This window comes from Oreochromis niloticus, unplaced genomic scaffold (assembly GCF_001858045.2).
Source record: "Oreochromis niloticus isolate F11D_XX unplaced genomic scaffold, O_niloticus_UMD_NMBU tig00006539_pilon, whole genome shotgun sequence".
Lineage (NCBI taxonomy): Eukaryota > Metazoa > Chordata > Actinopteri > Cichliformes > Cichlidae > Oreochromis > Oreochromis niloticus.
Genome location: NW_020328055.1, coordinates 148,958 through 169,169, shown reverse-complemented (window position 1 = coordinate 169,169; position 20,212 = coordinate 148,958). Strand labels below are relative to the sequence as shown.

Below are 20,212 nucleotides of genomic sequence, written 5' to 3'. Positions count from 1 at the left end.
GCACTAATGAGCTGTTACCATGTCTTTAGGTATTGATGGTCAAACACTGACTCAGTCTGGGCCCGTGATTAATCAACAAATCGGTCCTTAAGTTGACCAAAAACCCGAAAGACCTAAAACTTATCACTGATTTCAGCAGGAGGAAGTCTGACCTTCAGCCCATCTTCATCATTGGGAAGTGTGTGGAGAGGCTGACCAGCTTCAAATTCCTGGTTTCTGAGGATCCTCACGAGGATCAACCTGAAGTTGAAGCTGCTGACCATCTCCTACCACTTCTCCACTGAGAGTGTGCTGACATATTGCATCTCTGTGTTGTTCTCAAGCTCCACTATGGCACACAATAAGCCACTAAGAAGGGTCATTAACAATAGCAGAACATCACTGGACACCTGAAGGACCTCTATAGCACTTGCTGTCTGTAAAGGGCACACAGCATTTTGCAGAAGTGAACACTCCTGATCTTATACATGAGATATCTGTAATTATGATCATAAATTAAAGAAATTCAGCAAACAATCAAATTAAATAACCTTTTATGAACAAACGGAAACACAGCGCACTTAACAAAACTGAAGTAAATTAAACTATCATAATTAGAGCATTATGGGGCAGGAGTTGAAGATCTAAAATAAACAGTAACAGTGCTGGAGGAATATACTCATAAATCCTTCCTATGAGGAGGAGCCAATGCAAAACCTACATATAATCCAGCGCTTCTTATCTGACTGGAGAGAGGACGACAGAGAAGAGACGACAGACACTTCACCATGATGGGCTGTAACATGAGACTGTTGCTTTTAACTGTCTGGTGGACGGGTGAGAAAATATTCTCTGTCTTTTAAAATTTGCCAGCTTGCAGAAAATCACAATTTTCTTGTTTTTTTACCAGGTGCTTGTGCCCAGACTTTAACAGAATCTGAACCAGCCATTACAAGGCCTGGACAATCACACACATTGACCTGTACAGCCTCTGGATTAACACTGAGCAGCAACTTTATGGCATGGATCAGACAGCCTCTTGGAAAAGGACTGGAGTGGATTGCCTGGCACGATAGCGGCAGTGGTAGCAGGAGATTCTACTCCCAGTCAGTCCAAGGCCGCTTCACCATCTCCAGAGACGACAACAGACAGCTGCTGTTGCTGCAGATGAACAACCTGAAGACTGAAGATTCTGCTGTTTATTATTGTGCTCGAGAGCCACAGTGATTAAAGCTGTTGTAGTTCCTGTACAAAATCCTCTAGCTTTCTACATACAGTTTATTTTTTACTTAGTAATATTGATAAATTTCTTGTGTAGTTGTATAATGTAGTATACAAACACACACACACACACACACACACACACACACACACACACACACACACATATATATATAGGCCTAGCAATGACAAACAAATTAAGTACATTTTGTGTTGTTTTGTAAGAAGATACATTCTTCATGATTGGGTTTCTCAGTATTAAAGACAATGGAATCATAAATGACACACACACACATCATAAACATTCAAACCACCTCCAAACCTGTGTGAAATGTAAAATGATTACTTATCCTGTGTCCCTTACAATACACTCACATTGACTGTTAATTTACCTGCAGCTGTTTGTGGCTTGAAGAAATCATGTATGTTATTTAGTCTGAAAATAGCATATATAAATTAATTTATACATAAATTAATGTTATAAGTTATTCATAACAACTTTGTTTCTGTGTTTATCAGTTTTCCCAATAGGTTTGCTGCCTTAGGAATACAGACACTGAAGTGCATTAGCACAATACGGCTGTCTGTGCACTAAATAACATAAGTATTCAAGGCATAAAGTGCCTTGATTGAGCTTTACCTTTGGACATGAAAATTAATCTACTAAAATATTACAGTTTTTATTGCAAATTCTGTGTTACAGGGCAAATTTAAATAATGCAACAAGCTGTTCCTGACATTACAGGATAAATAATTAAATGCTGCAGCACATTCTTCATGCATATGTTTCAGTCAAGCAAACAGCAAACATGATTTCAAAAAATCAGCGGTACAGGGATCCTTTCCATAAAGAAAGCAATTAGACTTTATTTTGTATGCATTTTCATTAGGTAATACGGTTAAACAAATTTTAGGCAAATGTGATCTGGTGGCAAGTTTGGCAGATAGTATAGTGACTGCGCTACTTGCTCTAGTTTACAAGCACGTGCTTTGTTCTATGCAAACATCACTCAGCTTCCTCGCTACTCAGTCATAAAAACTGCTCACAGTTTTGGGTGGAGATACCAGAACATCAGTCTCAATTAAACCATGTTTTCTGTAGCTCTGTTGCTGCTGTTGGCAGGTGGATCATGTGAGTCTCCTATATTTGTCATATTCATCAGATTATCTGTAACAACACAATTTAATCACATGTTAATAATAACCTTTTCCTACTTGCAGGTGTACAGTGTGAGCAGTTGACACAGAAAGCCTCTGAGACTGTACAGCCAGGTCAACGTCTGACCATCACCTGTCAGGTTTCCTATTCTGTGACCAGCCGCTGGACAGCTTGGATCAGACAGCCTGCAGGGAAAGGCCTGGAGTGGATTGGAAGCAGAGTTGGTGCAACTTTAGCTTATAAAGATTCACTAAAAAACAAGTTCAGTATCAGCTTAGACTCTTCCAGCAACACCGTGACTCTGACTGGACAGAATATGCAGCCTGAAGACACTGCAGTGTATTACTGTGCCAGAGACCCACAATAACACAAAACATGACTAGAGCTGAACAAAAACTGCACTCTGCCTGAACATCAGTAAAAGCACCAGAGGAGGCGCTCTAAGACCACTAATGATTTTAAAGAGCGTCCTCACTCTAACAAGATTGATATGAATTTATTGTTTCATAATTGTCTCTTCATCTAATGAAAAAACAAGGAACAACAACAACAACAATACTACTACTACCAATTATACAATTAATTACAATTATACCATTTTTTTTCGGAAGGGCGGGGGGTCATTAACTAAAAAAGGATGCAAATGGAAGCTCAACTGATGTGTATTCTCAACACAACATATTATTATTATAGAAAGTCATTTTTTCACAGTACAATTGAACACACAAAAACAACAATAAAATATTGTTGCATAAAAATACAATCTGTGTGAATGTGTTTGTGGTTTGGCCCATTTTGTGAATGCACTGACTACAATAAATTTTTTATCAGTAAATCAGTATAATGATCCACATTCTTGTTTGTCTTTTCCATATTTGGAAATAACCAAGAAGATTTCTTCACTCAATGAGAGGAGTAGTTGTTCATCTTCTGAAGAAGTATTGTCAAGCCTTCAGGCAAGCTTGAGGCCTAAACTGTGCATTTTACTTGTAGTTAGTCTCCATAGTGTTCTTTATATGTTATCAACAACATGAAGAGTGCATGATAGAGGATGATGATAATGAGATAATACAATAGAGCCAATATCATAGCAAAAAAATAAGCATGTGTCATTGGGGTCAGGAGCAGAAAAAACAGTAAATAAAAGATAAAGAAAGCAATAAATAAATAAATACAATTCTATTCATATCCTGAATGCTGTATCATAGATTGCTGCTTGTAGCTTTTGTTGGGCAGATGATGATTTTCCCTGATCTTTAGTTAACATGCCCTTATTTTCTTTGGAGAACAATTCATGTCATTTCGTTTTTTTTTTTAATTTTCTTTTCTTATTTTATGTCTTTACAGGTGTGGATGGTCAGACTCTGACAGAATCTGAACCGATGGTTAAAAGGCCCAGAGAGTCTCACAGACTGACCCGTTCAGCCTCTGGATTCACATTCAGCAGCTACGCCATGGCCTGGGTCAGACAGGCTCCTGGAAAAGGGCTGGAGTGGATTGCTTTTATACACACAGCTAGTTCTCCTATCTCCTACTCTCAGACAGTTCAGGGCAGATTCACCATCTCCAGAGATGACTCCAGCAGTAAAGTCTATCTTCAGATGAACAGTTTGAAGACTGAGGACACGGCAGTTTATTACTGTGCTTGACGAGAAACACTGAGAAGAAGTAATAGGAGAGTCATGCAAAAACTACTTCCCTTCGTCATTACCACTTAATAAGATACAGTAGTTTTATAGTAGTTGCTCTGATACGCTTTTTTAGTATTCCTGGATAAGATTTCTCAATACAGGATAAATTTCCATGATTACATTTTATGTGTAATTACTTAAGCACTAACTTTGAAAACAATTACTCATTCAAATCACTTCTAAGTACCACAAAACCTTGCACCAAGCCAGCAAACATTGCAAGTCTTGGAAGTGAAAACCAGTTGAAAGGTTGAATTTTCTTTTTACATGAGACACAAGCCATCAATTAAATAAAAACACAAACACAAATTACAAACTAACATAAGATTTTGTCAGACTGTCATTGTCATTTCTTAGTATTTATAAGAAAATTCAGCACAGAAATTATTGCTAGGTGTAAAGGAGTGAGACGTGTTAACAGTCTTGCAAAGAGCGTGTTGTAATTTTGCAAGATGAGTGAATGTGCACTCAGTTTGAATACTGGAGACACTGATAGCAGAAATTGTAAAAAAAGAGATAACATTTATAAACATTAACATTATGTCTATTATTTGTTTTTACTGAACAGAAAAGTGGTCTCAAGCCTCAGGAAGTGCCAAATCAAAATGGTTCACTTAATCAAAGTGATGTCCAAAACTGTCACTCAATTTAAAGTTTATGCAAATATTTACTTACATGTAGCATCCACTCTAATTTCACCAGTTAATATGTGATGCTCAGTTAAAGTGAGTTCACATGAGTCTAGTTAATGTGAGGAGGAGTCAATGCAAAACTTACATACCTTACACCTCTACTTATGTGACTGCAGGGAGCATGGCAGAGAGCAGAAGTCACACAGTTTAACACGATGGACTGCAGGACGGGGCTGCTGCTATTAGCTATCTGCTGGGCAGGTGAAGATCTACAAGCTTTAGTTATCAATAAAATTCTGAAAAACATAAAGGAACTGATTATTATTCAATTCTGTTTTTACAGGTATTGATGGTCAGACTCTGACACAGTCTGAACCAGTTGTTAAAAAACCTGGAGAGTCTCACAGGCTCACCTGTACCACCTCTGGACTCTCATTTAGTAGCTGGTGGATGGCCTGGATCAGACAGGCTCCTGGGAAAGGACTGGAGTGGATTGCAACTGAGGCTAATGGAGGCACCAACTACTACTCTCAGTCAGTACGAGGCAGGTTTACTGCCTCCAGAGACAACAGCAGAGAACAGCTGTTTTTGCAGATGAACAACTTGAAGACTGAAGATTCTGCTGTGTATTATTGTGCTCGAGTCTCACAGTGACTGGAACTAGTTGAACAGCTGAACAAAATCCTCCAGTGATCCTCAGACATTTTTCACTCATATGTGCTTGTGCATGTGATTTGGTTTTGTGTTTTTTTTTTACTTACAAATCCATTTACATTTTTTCTTTGTTCATAAGACTTTGACAGGCTGATTAAAAGATCCAGATAATCTCACAAACTGTCTACTGACTTCAAGCTTACACAAAGTACTTAAGTGTGAGTTACTGAGTTTCTGTTGATGTGTTTAATACATGGCCCTTCAATTAAGATGTACAACAGCAAAGAAATGACCAAAGAGGTCTCTCCTATTTATTTCTTGTCAGCAGCTGTTTATCTCATATGATGCTAAAGTGAATATTACACTGAATATTACATAATACATAACATAATAAGATGTATTTATTAAATAAATTATTCTACAAATTTGTTAGAAATCCTGCCATAAGCCCGGGGTTCTGGTGACCTCCCACAATGCATCAATCACTTCTCTTCCTCTCATTTTGTATTATATGCTGCTTTTACAAGTTAGTATTTTTTCCAGTATTTTTCCTTCTCTTTGTTCTTTTCTTTTTGATATTCTTTTTGCACTTTATTGAGTAGCTGAGCAGTGATGAAGTCTGCTGCACCCCAACATGAGGCATATGGTTACCTGGTCACACACCAAGGTAAATTTGCACCCTAATTTTTCAAATCAATATGCAAACCAAGTGACTTCCTGTGACACAGTTATAAAGAAGTCACTTAAAGTGAAACAGTGATCAGAAGGTCATACAGTCAGCTTCAATCAAAAAAACATGTTTCCCCATTGCCTTCCTATTGCTGTTGGCAGCTGGATGCTGCAAGTCACTGTAAATTTGTAAACTGTAAATGTGCAGCTTTTCTTTTAAATTAAAATTCAATCATTTGTCCTGCTTTATATCCACCTTTTTACAGATGTAACATGTGTGGAGTTGACACAGCCAGCCTCTGAGACTGTGCAGCCAGGCCACAGTAACACAAACCATCAAGGAACCTGGACAAAAACCCCTCACAGTCTGTTTTAATAAAAAGCTTCCAGAGGAGCTCTCAGACCACTATCCTGTTCACTTCCACTTTCAGCTGACAAGTTGGCTTTTAGCATATGTATTTAGTATAGGTATTGTTGTATTCTAAGTTTTATTATTTGAAAAATTATAATTTTCCATTTTTTCTGATTTGTACTTTAAAAGAGTGGCATTCAGTTTTAGGTACTGAGGTTCTCAGTCTGGATCAGTGGTTAAAACGTCTGGAGACTCCCACAGACTGACCTGTACATACTCAGGGTTCAGTGGTGATATTAGCGCTGCTTGGATCAGACAGGCTGCTGGAATAGTCTTGCTACACATGTACTGCTGTTGGTTGCAAGAGATAAAGAAGCTTTGACCTGATGAATTTCAATATCAACATGTTCTCACTGAACATAAACACTGAAAGCATGGACAGAGTGTTCATTTCTTTAGAACTGGACTCGATTTATCATGTTTATCACAATCTCACAGTAACCTGTCAGGTCTCTTATTCTCTGAGTATCGTTCACTATGACATCTCCTGTCTTTGATTTTGTTTTCATTTTATTTTAAAAGAGAGAAGTGCGAATATTGAAAATAAAACTGGACAACTTTAGTTGCTCCTTAACTAATTTTTAATTTTCCAGTGCTTTTTGTTAATCACATAATCCCGATTGTGGATTAGAAATATCATCATAACTGCTGTTAACTATTTGCTTGGGAGTTGACAGCATTAATAATTCTTGATATTACAGTTTAATTTAGTGTGATTTGATGCTCTTGACATGTTTTTATGATCTTTGACAGAATCTGAATCAGTGGTTAAAAAGGCCTGGAAAATATCCAGAATTAACCTGTACATGCTCCGGATTCACATTCAGCAGCTACAATATGAACTGATACACACTGGAACTGCTGATATCTGTTAGTCCCAGTTCGTCCAGGGTAGGTCCATCATCTCCACAGATGACTCCAACAGTTTGTCTGCTGGAGTAAAATCTATTTTTTGTAATATTAAGCTTGATAAATGAAACAGATGTTAAGTGGCATTTAGCAGAAACCTAACTATCCTTTTATAAATATTTACATATGACAGTAAACAATCCTCCTTCAAGAAATTTAGTTCAAAAACTCAGCCGATCAAAATGATATTTGCATAAATCACCTGCAGTTCAATCTCTTTGACAATCTCTTTGGAGACAGACAAATAGAAAGATTTATGTGCATGCTGAACAAAATTCATTTTTATTTACTTCGTTCATACTTTACAGTAAAATGAACAATAATCATAAACACAAACTCTGATGCTTAAACAAATGCGTCAACATGATGTACTTTTCTAAATGAGTATCAAGAAGGATTTTATGATTAAAGAAAAAAGAAAAGAAAAAATGTAGAATTATAAGGATAGGACTGTCTTACCTGAACACAATTACTTAACAAATAAATACATTTCAAATAATAATGTAATAAAATGATCAGTACTACCAGCTACAGTGTGGGAGGAGCTGATGCAAAACTGTTCTAGTTTATGTTTACATAAATGTTAGAGAGTTTAAGACAGAGAGTAAATCATTGATGTACCCACTGTAGACTGCAGAGAGAAATAGCTTTCATCATGTTCAGACTTCATATCTGGTTCACTTTTCTCATTCTTTTAATGAACTGGGCTGGTAAGGATCATACGTTTACTTTTACTAATGAAAACACATAAAATGTCTGCATCATTGTATCTAATGAGCTGTTTGTTTGTAGGTACTGAAGGTCAAACACTGACTGAGTCTGAATCAGTGGTTAAAAGGCCTGGGGACTCCCACAGACTGACCTGTACATACTCAGGGTTCAGTAGCGATTACTGGAATGCTTGGATCAGACAGGCTGCTGGAAAAGGACTGGAATGGGTTGCTACTATCAGTGATGGCAGTAGCACCTGGTACTCTCAGTCATTCAGAGGCCGGTTCACCATCTCCAGAGACAACAGCAGAAAGCAGGTGTATCTGCAGATGAGCAGCTTGACGACTGAGGATTCAGCTGTTTATTATTGTGCTCGAGACTCACAGTGACACAAAAGGAAGTAATGCTGTACAAAAACCCATGAAAGTCAAACACTGCTTTCAACTTTCAACATTACTTGTCCAGAGACTCACAGAAAAGAAACATCAGTAGAGTTGAAAAAGAACCCCTCAGTGCTTGAACAGGAAAAAAAAAATCTAAATCATTGAGTATGAGTTGCACATAAAGGATTTAATTTGGTCACATCCAATGATTTTCCCCCTTCACCCTTTTTGGAGGGTGAATGCTAATCTTAAAGATGGTTTATACTGTGTGAACTGATGGTTCCATTCCACTCTTTGCTGGACTGATAGGCGCTATTGTTGTTCCTTACTTCCAATCACCTCAAAGTAGAATTTGTTAAAGACTTAATAATTTGTAATGATAATAATAATACGGGATTGCATTTATATAGCGCTTTTCGAGACCCTCAAAGCACTTTACAATTCCATCAACGCACCGATGTCTGAGGGCACCAGCCTGGGTGCGATATCACTGCAAAGTTTGAAATAGACACGCACTTGCAAGTGCTGCAGTAGAAATAAAGAATGACAGGGATTGGGTCCATACATATAATGCACACAAATATAAACCTTGTACTATTTCTTTTAACTAGTTTGGAGTTTGAGATCTTTCCTAAAAACAGATAGTTAGAGCATAGGACCTGTGATATGAAAAAGTCTCTTGATGCATTTTAAGTTTTAACATTTGAAAATTTCTGTATTATAAAGTAAAAAGAGACTATAATAAAGTCACTGAAAAAATTATACTTCTCTATTTTTTCACCTTAACGTGGTCATTGCGTGTCTTAGTGACCATAAAAGCTAGACCAGCAGAAGCTTAGCCTTCAGGTGGGACACCCAAGTTGGTCAGGTCTTAGGGTAGAGGCCTGACAAAGTGCAAACCAATTACATGACAAAAACAGTTACCCAGAGTAGGGCTGCCATAATTAGTCGACTAGTCACGATTATGTCGACTATCAAAATCGTCAACGACTAATTTAATAGTTGACACATTGTTTGAAGCTTTGTAAGATCCTGACAGACGCAGGAATAAGTAGCAAGTAAATCAGTAAAGCGAGTAAATCGGTTTGACTGAGATTAAAGTTATCGTTTTCACACAGCTGAAAAAACATCAAACAGAAAACTGATTAAACAGAAGTGTGAGATGGTAAAGAATTTACTCCAGTGTCCTGTTATATTTTAGATAGCAGGAAGCAGACGACTGAGTTTATTAAACTCCACCGAGACAATCTGCAAATTTCATTAAAAGTTTAATAAACTACCATCTTGTCTTTTTTTTAGTTAGCACATACTTCAAGCTGTAAGCTAATGATAGTTATATAAAAGCAGATGCATGCTGGTGCAATAAGCTGTTCGTTTTACGTTCAATGGATGCATGATCTGATTAGTCAACTAATTGCAAAAACAATCAGTGACTAGCCAACTATCAAAATAATTGTTTGTGGCACCCTGAATCCAGAGCACCCCACCTAGCCCCCACACCTTTCTCGCCTGCATTGCCACCTTGTGCCCCCTTTACATTTCTGTCTGCCCCCTCATATATGCCTGTCTAGAACTGGCCCAGAGTACAAGGCCAGTTTACCATCTCCAGAGACAACAGCAGACAGCAGGTGTATTTGCAGATGAACAGTCTGAGGACTGAGGATTCTGCTGTTTATTCAGGCTAAGGCAGTTTTCCCCATCTCCAGAAAAACAACAGACATGTGCAGATGAACAGTGTAAGGAATGACTGACTGAAGCTGTTTGTGCAAAATCTTAGAGTCATCCTCTCTATATAACAGACATTTATCAAGTCTTATCTTTAATTTTACTTTTAAAATAATTTTAATATATGAAACAATATCAATTTTAACAATGTTTTAATATATCTGACATGTTAATGTATTATATTCTACACTTTTCATTACAAATGTATTCTTCCATTAATTATTATTTATTTTGAAGTAAGTAAAACAGAGCCATCTTTCATCTTTTATGGAATACAGTATTCAAATATCCATCTCCATGTTTTAATTGTACCAGAATCTGAAGAATTCTAAAGTTAGTATTTGCTAAATCAATTTGTTTGTCACGTTTTGGGTTTTTTTTTTTTGTTCATAGCATGTTAAAAACAGTACAATTAGAATACTATTGGTGCTAAAATTATAACCAGTGATATCACAATACTCAATACTGTTGTGAACAGTTTTTGATTTCTGCAGCCATATAAATGTGGATTTAAAATGTGCAAAAATGATAACTGTTTAAAAACCACTCATAATAAATACTTTTGGGTAAAATGATCTACCGCTGGTTTATCCCAGCAAACCAAAGCATTAGTAAGCAGTTACAAGGTTTTAAGATTTTTGAAATAATACCAAAACATGTAAAATTTATATTATTTAATATTCTTTTTAATTACTAGATGATCTAAAAAAAGAAGAGAAAAAGCATTTTAATGTATTGATCCACTGATTTTAATACAAAATCCTTAATACTATATTGTTTTCGGATATATTAAATGCAATGAAACAATCAGTTGTTTCACTGCTGTTATTCTGAATTGTGAAATAAAAAATTACGTATGTAGGTCTAAGTAGGTCCATAATAGACACAACTCACTGATTGCTTCCAGTTAGACCAACTATGATGTGTATGATCATATGCAAACTCATAGGCTTTCTCTGTTACTGGGTTATAAAAACTTTACATCAGATTGTGAAGCAGAGTTCACAACACAACAGACACCAAACAATATGTTGTCTGTAGCTCTGCTAGTGTTCTTAGCTGCTGGATGTGAGTCTCTGTAGATTTGTTATATCCAGCATTTCGTCTTTGTGTTGTAATTTACAACAACACATGTCTTTTTTCAACAGGTGTCAAGTGTGAACAGCTGACACAGCCAGACTCTTTGAGTGTGCTTTTAGGTCACCCTCTGACCATCACCTGTAAGGTGTCTTATTCTGTGCGCAGCTATTGGACTCACTGGAATAGACAGGCTCCAGGAAAAGGACTAGAGTGGATTGGAAGAGCAGCTTCTGGAAGCACGCCTCACTACAGTCCTTTACTCAGAAACAAGTTCAGCATTTCCACCGACTCTTCCAGGAACACAGTGATTCTAACTGGACAGAATGTGCAACCTGAAGACAGTGCTGTGTATTACTGTGCCAGAGACTCACAGTGACACAAAACACTAGTGGACTTGAACAAAAACCATTCAGTGTCTAAACAGCTCTAACATTAACAAACCACAGGAGGAGCTCTTGGACCACTGATGCTTTCACGTTGTCATCAGTGTTAAAGGAAGTAGCTGTATATATAATGCAGTGATAAGATGCACTACAAACAATATTAAAAAACATGCTTCAGTTAAGATGAGAATAGTACGTGATTTGACTGAAGACTTCAACCACCTTGAGACAAATATATTTTAATGCACTTCTATGTAGAAATAACTACAATCATTCATTAATCCAGACATGACTGGAACATCTGTGTAGCTGGTTGATTTGTGCTCTCTGTATGGTAGCCACTACTTGTTAATAATCTAATTTAAAATAGGGGCTCAAAAGAAAAATAACTGATGAACACTATATCCTTTCTGTGGGGAGGAGTTAATGCAAAACTTGGATGGTTTTAAAGAATACTCTTGTGACTGAAGTGTGAATGACAGGAGTGAACTCACAGTTTAACATAATGGACATATCGGCCAGACTGCTGATTATCTTACTGTTCTGGGGAGGTATAGTTCCAGGCATTTTGAGCTGAATTTCTTTTAATGATTTTCCAACTCACAGCAGGTGACAATTTTCTTGTTTGTTTTGACAGGTGTTGATGGTCAGACTTTGACAGAATCTGAACCAGTCATTAAAAGGCCTGGAGAGTCCCACACACTGACCTGCACAGCCTCTGGATTCACATTTAGCAGCTATGATATGCACTGGGTCAGACAGACTCCTGGGAAAGGATTGGAATGGGTTGCCGAAGTTAGTACTGGTAGTAGCAAATACTACTCTCAGTCAGTCCAAGGCCGGTTTACCATCTCCAGAGACAACAGCAAACAGCAGGTGTATCTGGAGATGAACAGCCTGAAGACTGAAGACTCTGCTGTTTATTACTGTGCTCGAGAGTCACAGTGACACAAGAGGAAGAAACACTGTACAGAAACTCAGAAAACCAAAAATGAATAAATTTTATTCTGCAATTCACATTTACAAACTGAAGTTCCTTGAACAGCTGTACAAAATCCAGTCGTCTTTATCCTGTCTACATGTATCTAATATGTTTGGTATAGTATGGTTCAAGAAAATTATATATTTTAGTTTTTCTCATTTTCAGAATTCTTGTACAGAATTCTGAAAAGAATAAATTCTTTGTCCCAATTTTTAGTCAGTGTAAAAATGACATTTTTAAGAACATTCAACATTGTAGACTGTTGTTGCATGAGTTCTCTACTGAGGGATGTATTTTTGATACATCCTCTCCTTTTATAACCTGTAGAGTGACAAATTTCCAAAGACAAGAAGAGAGAGCAGCTAAATTGGGTCTTAATGGTACTCCAAACAGAGAAATGGTTAGGACTGCAGCGATCCGCTGTGTAACTCAAAAAACTTTCAGGCAGTGTTTTAAAATTCAGCCATGATTCAAAAAAATAAACGGCATGTGGCCTAAACGATAATCACACTTGGCAATCTTTCTTCTGTAAAAAACTTCACATCAAATTTACAGAGGAATTCATCAGATATTGACAGTGGCTGCTAGAATTACACTAAAGAAAAGAGCAAAAGTGAATAATTCATATGCTTTACACAAATGCTTAAAATATACTAAATTAAAAAAAAGGAATAAAAGTTCTTATTATTAGATAACTACAGGCCAATCCACATCCACAGCTCCTGGGATCAGCAGCCCATGTGATACCAAATATGCAAAATGGAAGCTTTTACAACTGGTTGCATTTTAGTCTATTGTTACAAGATTTGAGAACTAAAATCTTTGGCAAATTGATAAGAAAATATGGATGTGGTACACATGCAAACCGACATGAGAAATTGAAATGTGCACTTTGTTTCTCTTACTGGCATAACCACACCTCACACCTGCTGTTTGTGATGCTCTGTTGCTCTTTGCATTCTTTCACTTCTGTGTTTTGGTACTTTTTTGAGACCTAGTTGTTACTCAATGCTTCTGCTTGCTGCTTGCCCTGATCACTCTGCCTTATCATGCATAACAACTGTGCAACAGACTTCCTGCCCTATTTTCGCCTTGCTGAACAACACTAAACAATGTAAAAGTACAACTCTAACATAGCCTAATGACAACTGAAATTGAAGAGTTCTGCATTCACCAGAATCTGAAGGTATGTATAATTTAGATAAGATTAAAGTTGTTCCTTGTTGTGTTCACACATGATATTTATAATGAGTTAAGTAAATCAAATTAATCTCTTCTTTATTTCAGTGCCATGGATTGTGTCGCCAAACATCACATTGTACCCAGTCTCGGATGGGGTATTTGGAATCTCACCAGTAAGGCTCATCTGCTAAATGGCTTCTTTCCAGACAAACTGGCTTTGGAGTGGTTTCAGGACAAATCACCACTGTGCCAAAACAAGAAGCCAAGCAGAACGAAGCTACAAAGTGAAGGGACAGAGCAGAAAACCTTTAGCCTGAGCAGCAAACTCTCAGTGTGGGGACAAGGATCAACTTTTACCTGCAAAGCTAATCACAATTATACTGAATATGAGAAGACAATAAGCATTTGTCACAGTAAGTATGTACAGCTACTGTCTCAAAGCCCATATTAAACATGAACATTTGCAGGTATATCTAAAGCAAATTAAAAACAGTCTTAAGATAAAGTTTATAAATTAGCATGTTTTTCTTTAATTCCACAGAAATTCACCTTCCATTCATGTGAAGATTCCCAAGTTTAAGACTTAAGCGTCAGACTCTAATGTGCAAGGAACATGTTGGGTCCACACTAATTTTGATGCCATGATCTCCTGGCTGATTAATGGAGGGCCACAAATGAAAAAAATGTGCAGAGAGTAAAACACAACTCTTATTATCAGTAAACATTTTTCTTGAGTCAGAGGAAGCAAGTAAAGCATTTAACATGCAGAGGAGAGCAAAGGTGTGTCAGATCTGCTGAGAAGACTATAAATATTGCAGGTAAGATGATATTAGCATTACAGGAAATTCAGGCATCTTATGACCAAAGAGGACCTTAAATAACATTTTTGCTTTGTTTCATCGTCCTCCAGTTCAAACTCCTTTGGTAGAAATCAGGATCTTGCCCAGATCTGCTGAAGGGAACAACTGTCCTCATGTGACCTCTACATCACCTTACAAGTCAATGGTGATTAAAATAAAAATATATATATATATTATGATTTTCCTGAAGGCTGAAGGCCCTGGCCTCCTTTTAATCAGTAGTCAATTCACTGTCCCTCAGACGTACTGGAAGAAAGACAGAAAATGTACCTGCAAAGTCAATCAAGGCTTTTCTGCAAGTTTATAGTCAAACTCTACCAGCTATATTTTTGGTAACAAGCTACTCTTGCTTCCCTTTTAGGCAGCTGATTTATCTTTGTTGTTTTATACTTTAATGGTTTCTGTTAAATAGATTAATTGATGGCCTGATTTGTCTCACTTTAGTGGACCCATCAGTGGAGCTTCTTCTGGTCCAAAGTAAGGAGTCAAGATCACAGAGAGTCTTATGCTCTGGATGGGTCTTCAATGCTCATATCAGATGGTTTAACAAGTCTCAGCAAAGATCTCCAACAACCACTGATATCAGCATGAGTGTAGATGGACATGCTAGAGTGACCAGCCAACTTATAATTGATCACACTGAGTGGAAAACAGGAAAGATCTTCGCTTGTACAGTATCTGACAGGTCTCTGAATAAAAATATTAGAAAAAACATCAATATCTGTTCAGGTAAAGTGAAAATACTATTATTGTGATACACATTAAGATTTTTTTGGTTTTGGTGTTTTTTTCGAGTACCTCCATCATCCTCACAGCTGGTTGGGGTTTATGTTCAGGGACCATCACCACTGTAGCAGCCTGAGAACAAAGGACCCGTGACTGTTATCTGTCTTCTGGTTGCCCCTAGTCTTAATGATTTCTCCATCACCTGGAAATCAGCTTGCAACAAAATTCCTGACTGTTATGTCCTTACTAATCCTACAGTGAGTCACAACAATGGGACAGAGACTCAACAGAGCTTCCTTAATGTGTCAGCAGAAAATTGGGATGCAGATAAACAAGGGTTTTGTAAAGGAAAACATCCATGTTCCAATCAGGGCAATGAAGACCATATAAGCAAAAACAGAGGTAATGTTAGAAATGTAACAAACTGATTACAGATCTTTCTAAACTTCATGTTCCTCTGGTTGTGACTATATTTTTAAGGTTCTCTCCCTTTAGTGTTTTTCAGGACCTTCATGTGCCAACAGTGAAGATAATGCAACCTCTGAACTTTCTATGTCTGACATCCTAACACTTGTTTGCCTAGTGTCTGGATTTTTCCTTGCTAACATCATAGTGTACTGGGAAGAAGATGGCCAGACTCTCCCATCCATGCATTACGTTAACAGTCCTCCATGGAAATACTCAGGGAGCAGCTCTTACTCTGTGAGCAGCAGACTAAACATATTCAAAACTGAAGACAAAAGGTCTACGTATTCTTGTGTTGTCAAACATGAGTCATCTGAAGAGCCTGTTGAAACCACTATAACTGATGTGTTTGGAGAGCTGCTGTTTAGCATTTAACATTAATCTTTTATTTCCATAATATTCATTTGAACAAAACTGACTAAAATTTATCAACTTATTACTAAAACTGTAATGCACATCTTTCCAGCCTCAGTGATCTACAGCCAACCATCAGCCAACCTAAAAAAGACAATGAGGTTTTCACCCTCATTGTTTTTTTCATCATCACCACCTTATTGGGTATCATAGTTACATTGATTAAGGTAAGCGCCTGTCATTTGATGGTTTAAAAGTAAGATTCCAGTCCAATTTTCAAAATTATACTGTGCATACCATTATTATTATTATTATTATTATTATTATTATTATTGATGTTATTTTTTTCTTATTAGTTTTTGTTTTTGTTGATTTATTTTAAGCCTGTGCTATTATTACAGTTTGAACAGCATGTATGCTGACTAGTTTGAACATGTAATGCTTTCTGTTTCCATTGTTATTAATTGCATTGTTTATGCTTTACAAAATGTTTTTTTGTATTTTAGTTTTTTACTAGGTGTGACATATATGCAAGATGAAGAAAGAAAACAAATACAAAATTGAATAAAGGAAATTAATGACTAAATGCCTTAATTCCTGCGTGAATTTAGAAACATGCTATCTTACCTCAAAGAGTATTATGATGACACATACTAGTATAACGCCATGTTTATCCTTCAGAAAATTGATTCATGCATCAGATTTTCCACAAGAGTGAGACAAAGCTCCATGTGCAGAAGCAGCAATATAGTTTCCACCTCTATGTGAAAAGCTACTCATGTTGTGATTTTAAGATGCTGATAAATGTCGTGTTATGAAGAGGTGCATTCATTTGAAAGCACAAAGACTGTTGTTGTAACCCTTCTTCTTTGCAAACATATGTAGTGTCCTTGTAAATCTGTAAACTCCCTGTCTTTGAATGAATTGCATTTGTGTACTTTGCTGGTTTAGAAGAATTCACAACTGGCAGGGAGAGCATTAAACACACTAAAGCTTACTATTGGCAACCTCTGAAGTGATCTGTTGCGCATTCAGACTATCCCATATTTTCACGTTAACAAAAACACATTTATTAACATTGGAATACCAGTATTTAATACACTACCAGGACACACCTTCTCATTTAATGTTTTTTTCTTTATTTTCATGACTATTCACATTGTAGATTCTCACTGAAGGCATCAGAACTATGAATGAACACATATCAATGACCTGACATACTGGCTCGTCTTTGCCATAGCATTTGTGTTGAACCTCATCGATTGCTTTTTTGCTTCCCCCTGAGTTCCTGTGCTGCTCACTATTTCACCATGTACCAGGACACACTGATTGATGGTGAGTTGATGATACTTAACATTTTATCTGTCTCACTCGTTTCTCTCTGTTATCATCTCATCAGCTGTTACAGGTCAGAGTATGGAGTCCATTCCTTCCAGTCCTGTAGTGAAAAGGCCTGGGGAGACTCTCAGTCTCTCCTGTAGATGATCTTGTTTCACATTTATCTGCTGTTCTATGGATGGTATAAGACAGCAACCAGGAAAAAAACCGGAATGGATAGGAGAAGGCTTTTTATCTTCCAGCAGAAACAGATACATGAGCTGTTTGAGAGGACATATAGAATTACCAAAGACAAAAGCAACAGTGATAGGTTTGTAGCTTGAACCTATCCGCTGGAACGTTGAAGGCAATGTTATTACACAGCAAGCAAGACACGAAGTAGGCAACATTCTTTATGTTTCACGTGCACGGGAGAGAACTGGACAGGCGCCGTTCCTTCGCTTGACCTCAGTTGCTCTCTCCGCTCTCCCGTAACACTGCTCTTTTATTGTGGTTACATGAATATGCATAGGTTCATTAACATATGACATATACCTTGTGTGTGTGTGTGTGTGTGTGTGGGGTCAAGATATGACCCCATGAAGACTCCCCAAAGCTGGTGCCAGGAGTCTAACGGTACATCTGAACAAAAGGCTCTTAGACTCAAACAGATATACGTGTGTTTGCTATACCATATATCAGCAAGAGAAGATACGACCTCTCCTAGGAGGTGTGTGATCTATGCCAGAACACTCTGAGGAGTGAACACACTCCCCTCTTCATGCTACACAGAGTTGTTACAGACCTCCTGGGATGAGACGTTCTTTCAATCTACAAATGATTATATACTTCTAAGCATATATGAGTAAATATTTCTAAGCATAAATGACAACAAACAATACAAATCTAACAAACAGTATGACATATCTGAGACTTCCATCCTTAAAACCAGAAAACTCTGCTGTGTATTACTGTGTGAAAGACAAACCATGGTTTAAGTAATGACATAAGCTTTACAAAAACCTTCAGCCATACAGCTTCACAAGAACCTACAGGGGGCAACAGATGATCAAAATACGATGTTCAACTCACTGACACAATAACACCTGCGGTTATCGTCTATGAATGCTTTTAAAATATAAAAAAGACTTTTGATTATAATGAAAAATAATATGTAAAAATATCATTAAAAACACGGAAAAACCATTTTTAAGAGGGATACAAAAATAGATAGACACAATGGCACATTCAAGAATCCTGGGGTAATTTTCTAAATTATGCATTCACACAATATGTTTGTAGGAGCATCCTCTGTGAATCAGAGCTTCTTCCTGAGTTAAATAATAGATACATATTATATTAATACAATTTTAAGTGAGAGTCCTCTTGTGAGAGGGCTCTCAGAGTCCTTCTCAATATGCAAAGTGAACTTCCTGATAGTCTGCTATTAAGACTTGAAATCATGGCACCGGTTACAGAAGAAGATGAGACGTTATGATCAGATCAACTTCAGTACCAACATGTTCTCATTAGTTCTGCTGCTGCTGGCTGCTGGATCCTGTGAGTCTCACTGAGGCACTCACACTATGATAAAAACACAATGACAGTTGCACTGTTTCAATATTCCACATGTTTTCCTCCTCAGGTGTGAAGTGTGAACAGCTGACACAGCCAGGCTCTTTGACTGTGCGTCCAGGTGATCGTCCATCACCTGTCCATCACCTGACCATCACCTGTCAGGCCTCTTATTCTCTTAGCAGCGCTCGAACATTTTGGATCAGACAACCTGCAGGAAAAGAACTGGAGTGCATTGGTAGTGTACATATTGGACACAGCACACGGTACAAAGATTCACTACAGAATAAGTTTAGTATCGACATAGACTGTTCCAACAGGACCGTGACTCTGATTGGACAGAATGTGCAGCCTGAAGACTCTGCTGTGTATTACTGTGCCAGAGAACCACCCACAGTAACACAAAGCATCATGAGACCTGAACAAAAACCCCTCAGTGACTGAACACATGAAGTCACAAGAGGATGAGCCCTCAGAGCACCAATGATTTCAGATCAGCACAATAAGAAGAAATAAGATGTCACTTAAAAATCAACATCATGTAATTAAATGAGTCATAATAAGTTGGATATAATAACCATATAAGTCTAAACGACCATTCTGTTGGTCTTGGTTTTTGTAACACAATTGAAGTGTGCAAAAAATTATGTATACTCTGTATTCATTCAAACCCTAAAGACTAAACGACACTGCAGAAAATAAAACACCTCAACCAATTACATAAATGTACAGGTTAATTTTGCCATGTGAAACAAATGAAATGAACTTTTAGTTGTTTTTTTCCCCAAAATTTAAATTTTAATGTAGATTCAGATGTATTTTTTTAAATCTTTAAATCTTAAGTATGTAATGGATATGCAGCATATTTATCATTAAGACTTCACAACTAATTTTAACAATCTGTATGCTTACCATTTATTCATGTTTATTATTCACAACAAAGCCAAATAAAAAATGTAAATTGACTACTTTCTCTTTCATTAGTACTCTTGTTGTTTTAATTTTAATGAACCCTAATAAAAAACACATTTTGTCATTACACTGCACATATGATAAACCAGCTATATTAAACATCATTAAGTACTAAAAGCTTCAATTAAACTAAAGAATAACTATCTTTTTGAGCCCCTCCCTTTTTTGATA

General features: G+C 37.1%; 1 long non-coding RNA gene and 3 gene segments (V, D, J or C); all 4 read left to right on the top strand.

Moving 5' to 3' along the window:
* The first annotated feature begins 735 nt into the window (after nt 1-735).
* LOC109201778 (Ig heavy chain V region 5A-like) lies at nt 736-1,214 on the top strand. The segment is given in 2 exon segments: nt 736-816; nt 890-1,214. Coding segments are annotated over 2 exon segments (366 nt in total).
* Nucleotides 1,215-4,802: 3,588 nt separating this feature from the next.
* On the top strand, nt 4,803-5,380 carry LOC109201779 (Ig heavy chain V region 914-like). The segment is given in 2 exon segments: nt 4,803-4,943; nt 5,026-5,380. Coding segments are annotated over 2 exon segments (357 nt in total).
* Nucleotides 5,381-12,093: 6,713 nt separating this feature from the next.
* Nucleotides 12,094-12,897, top strand: LOC106096722 (Ig heavy chain V region 914-like). The segment is given in 2 exon segments: nt 12,094-12,159; nt 12,246-12,897. Coding segments are annotated over 2 exon segments (357 nt in total).
* Nucleotides 12,898-13,494: 597 nt separating this feature from the next.
* On the top strand, nt 13,495-20,037 carry LOC106096732 (uncharacterized). 8 transcript variants are annotated; one of them, XR_003218078.1, is made up of 8 exons: nt 13,496-13,776; nt 13,878-14,185; nt 14,314-14,590; nt 14,683-14,777; nt 15,077-15,760; nt 15,854-16,404; nt 17,343-17,512; nt 19,140-20,037. It is a non-coding gene; the product is annotated as an uncharacterized LOC106096732 (long non-coding RNA). The 8 variants fall into 8 exon arrangements; XR_003218079.1 differs by lacking the exons at nt 17,343-17,512; nt 19,140-20,037 and adding an exon at nt 14,874-14,964 and having other exon boundaries at nt 13,495-13,776; nt 15,854-17,174; XR_002062042.2 differs by lacking the exons at nt 17,343-17,512; nt 19,140-20,037 and having other exon boundaries at nt 13,497-13,776; nt 15,077-15,361; nt 15,469-15,760; nt 15,854-17,174.
* Nucleotides 20,038-20,212: the final 175 nt, after the last annotated feature.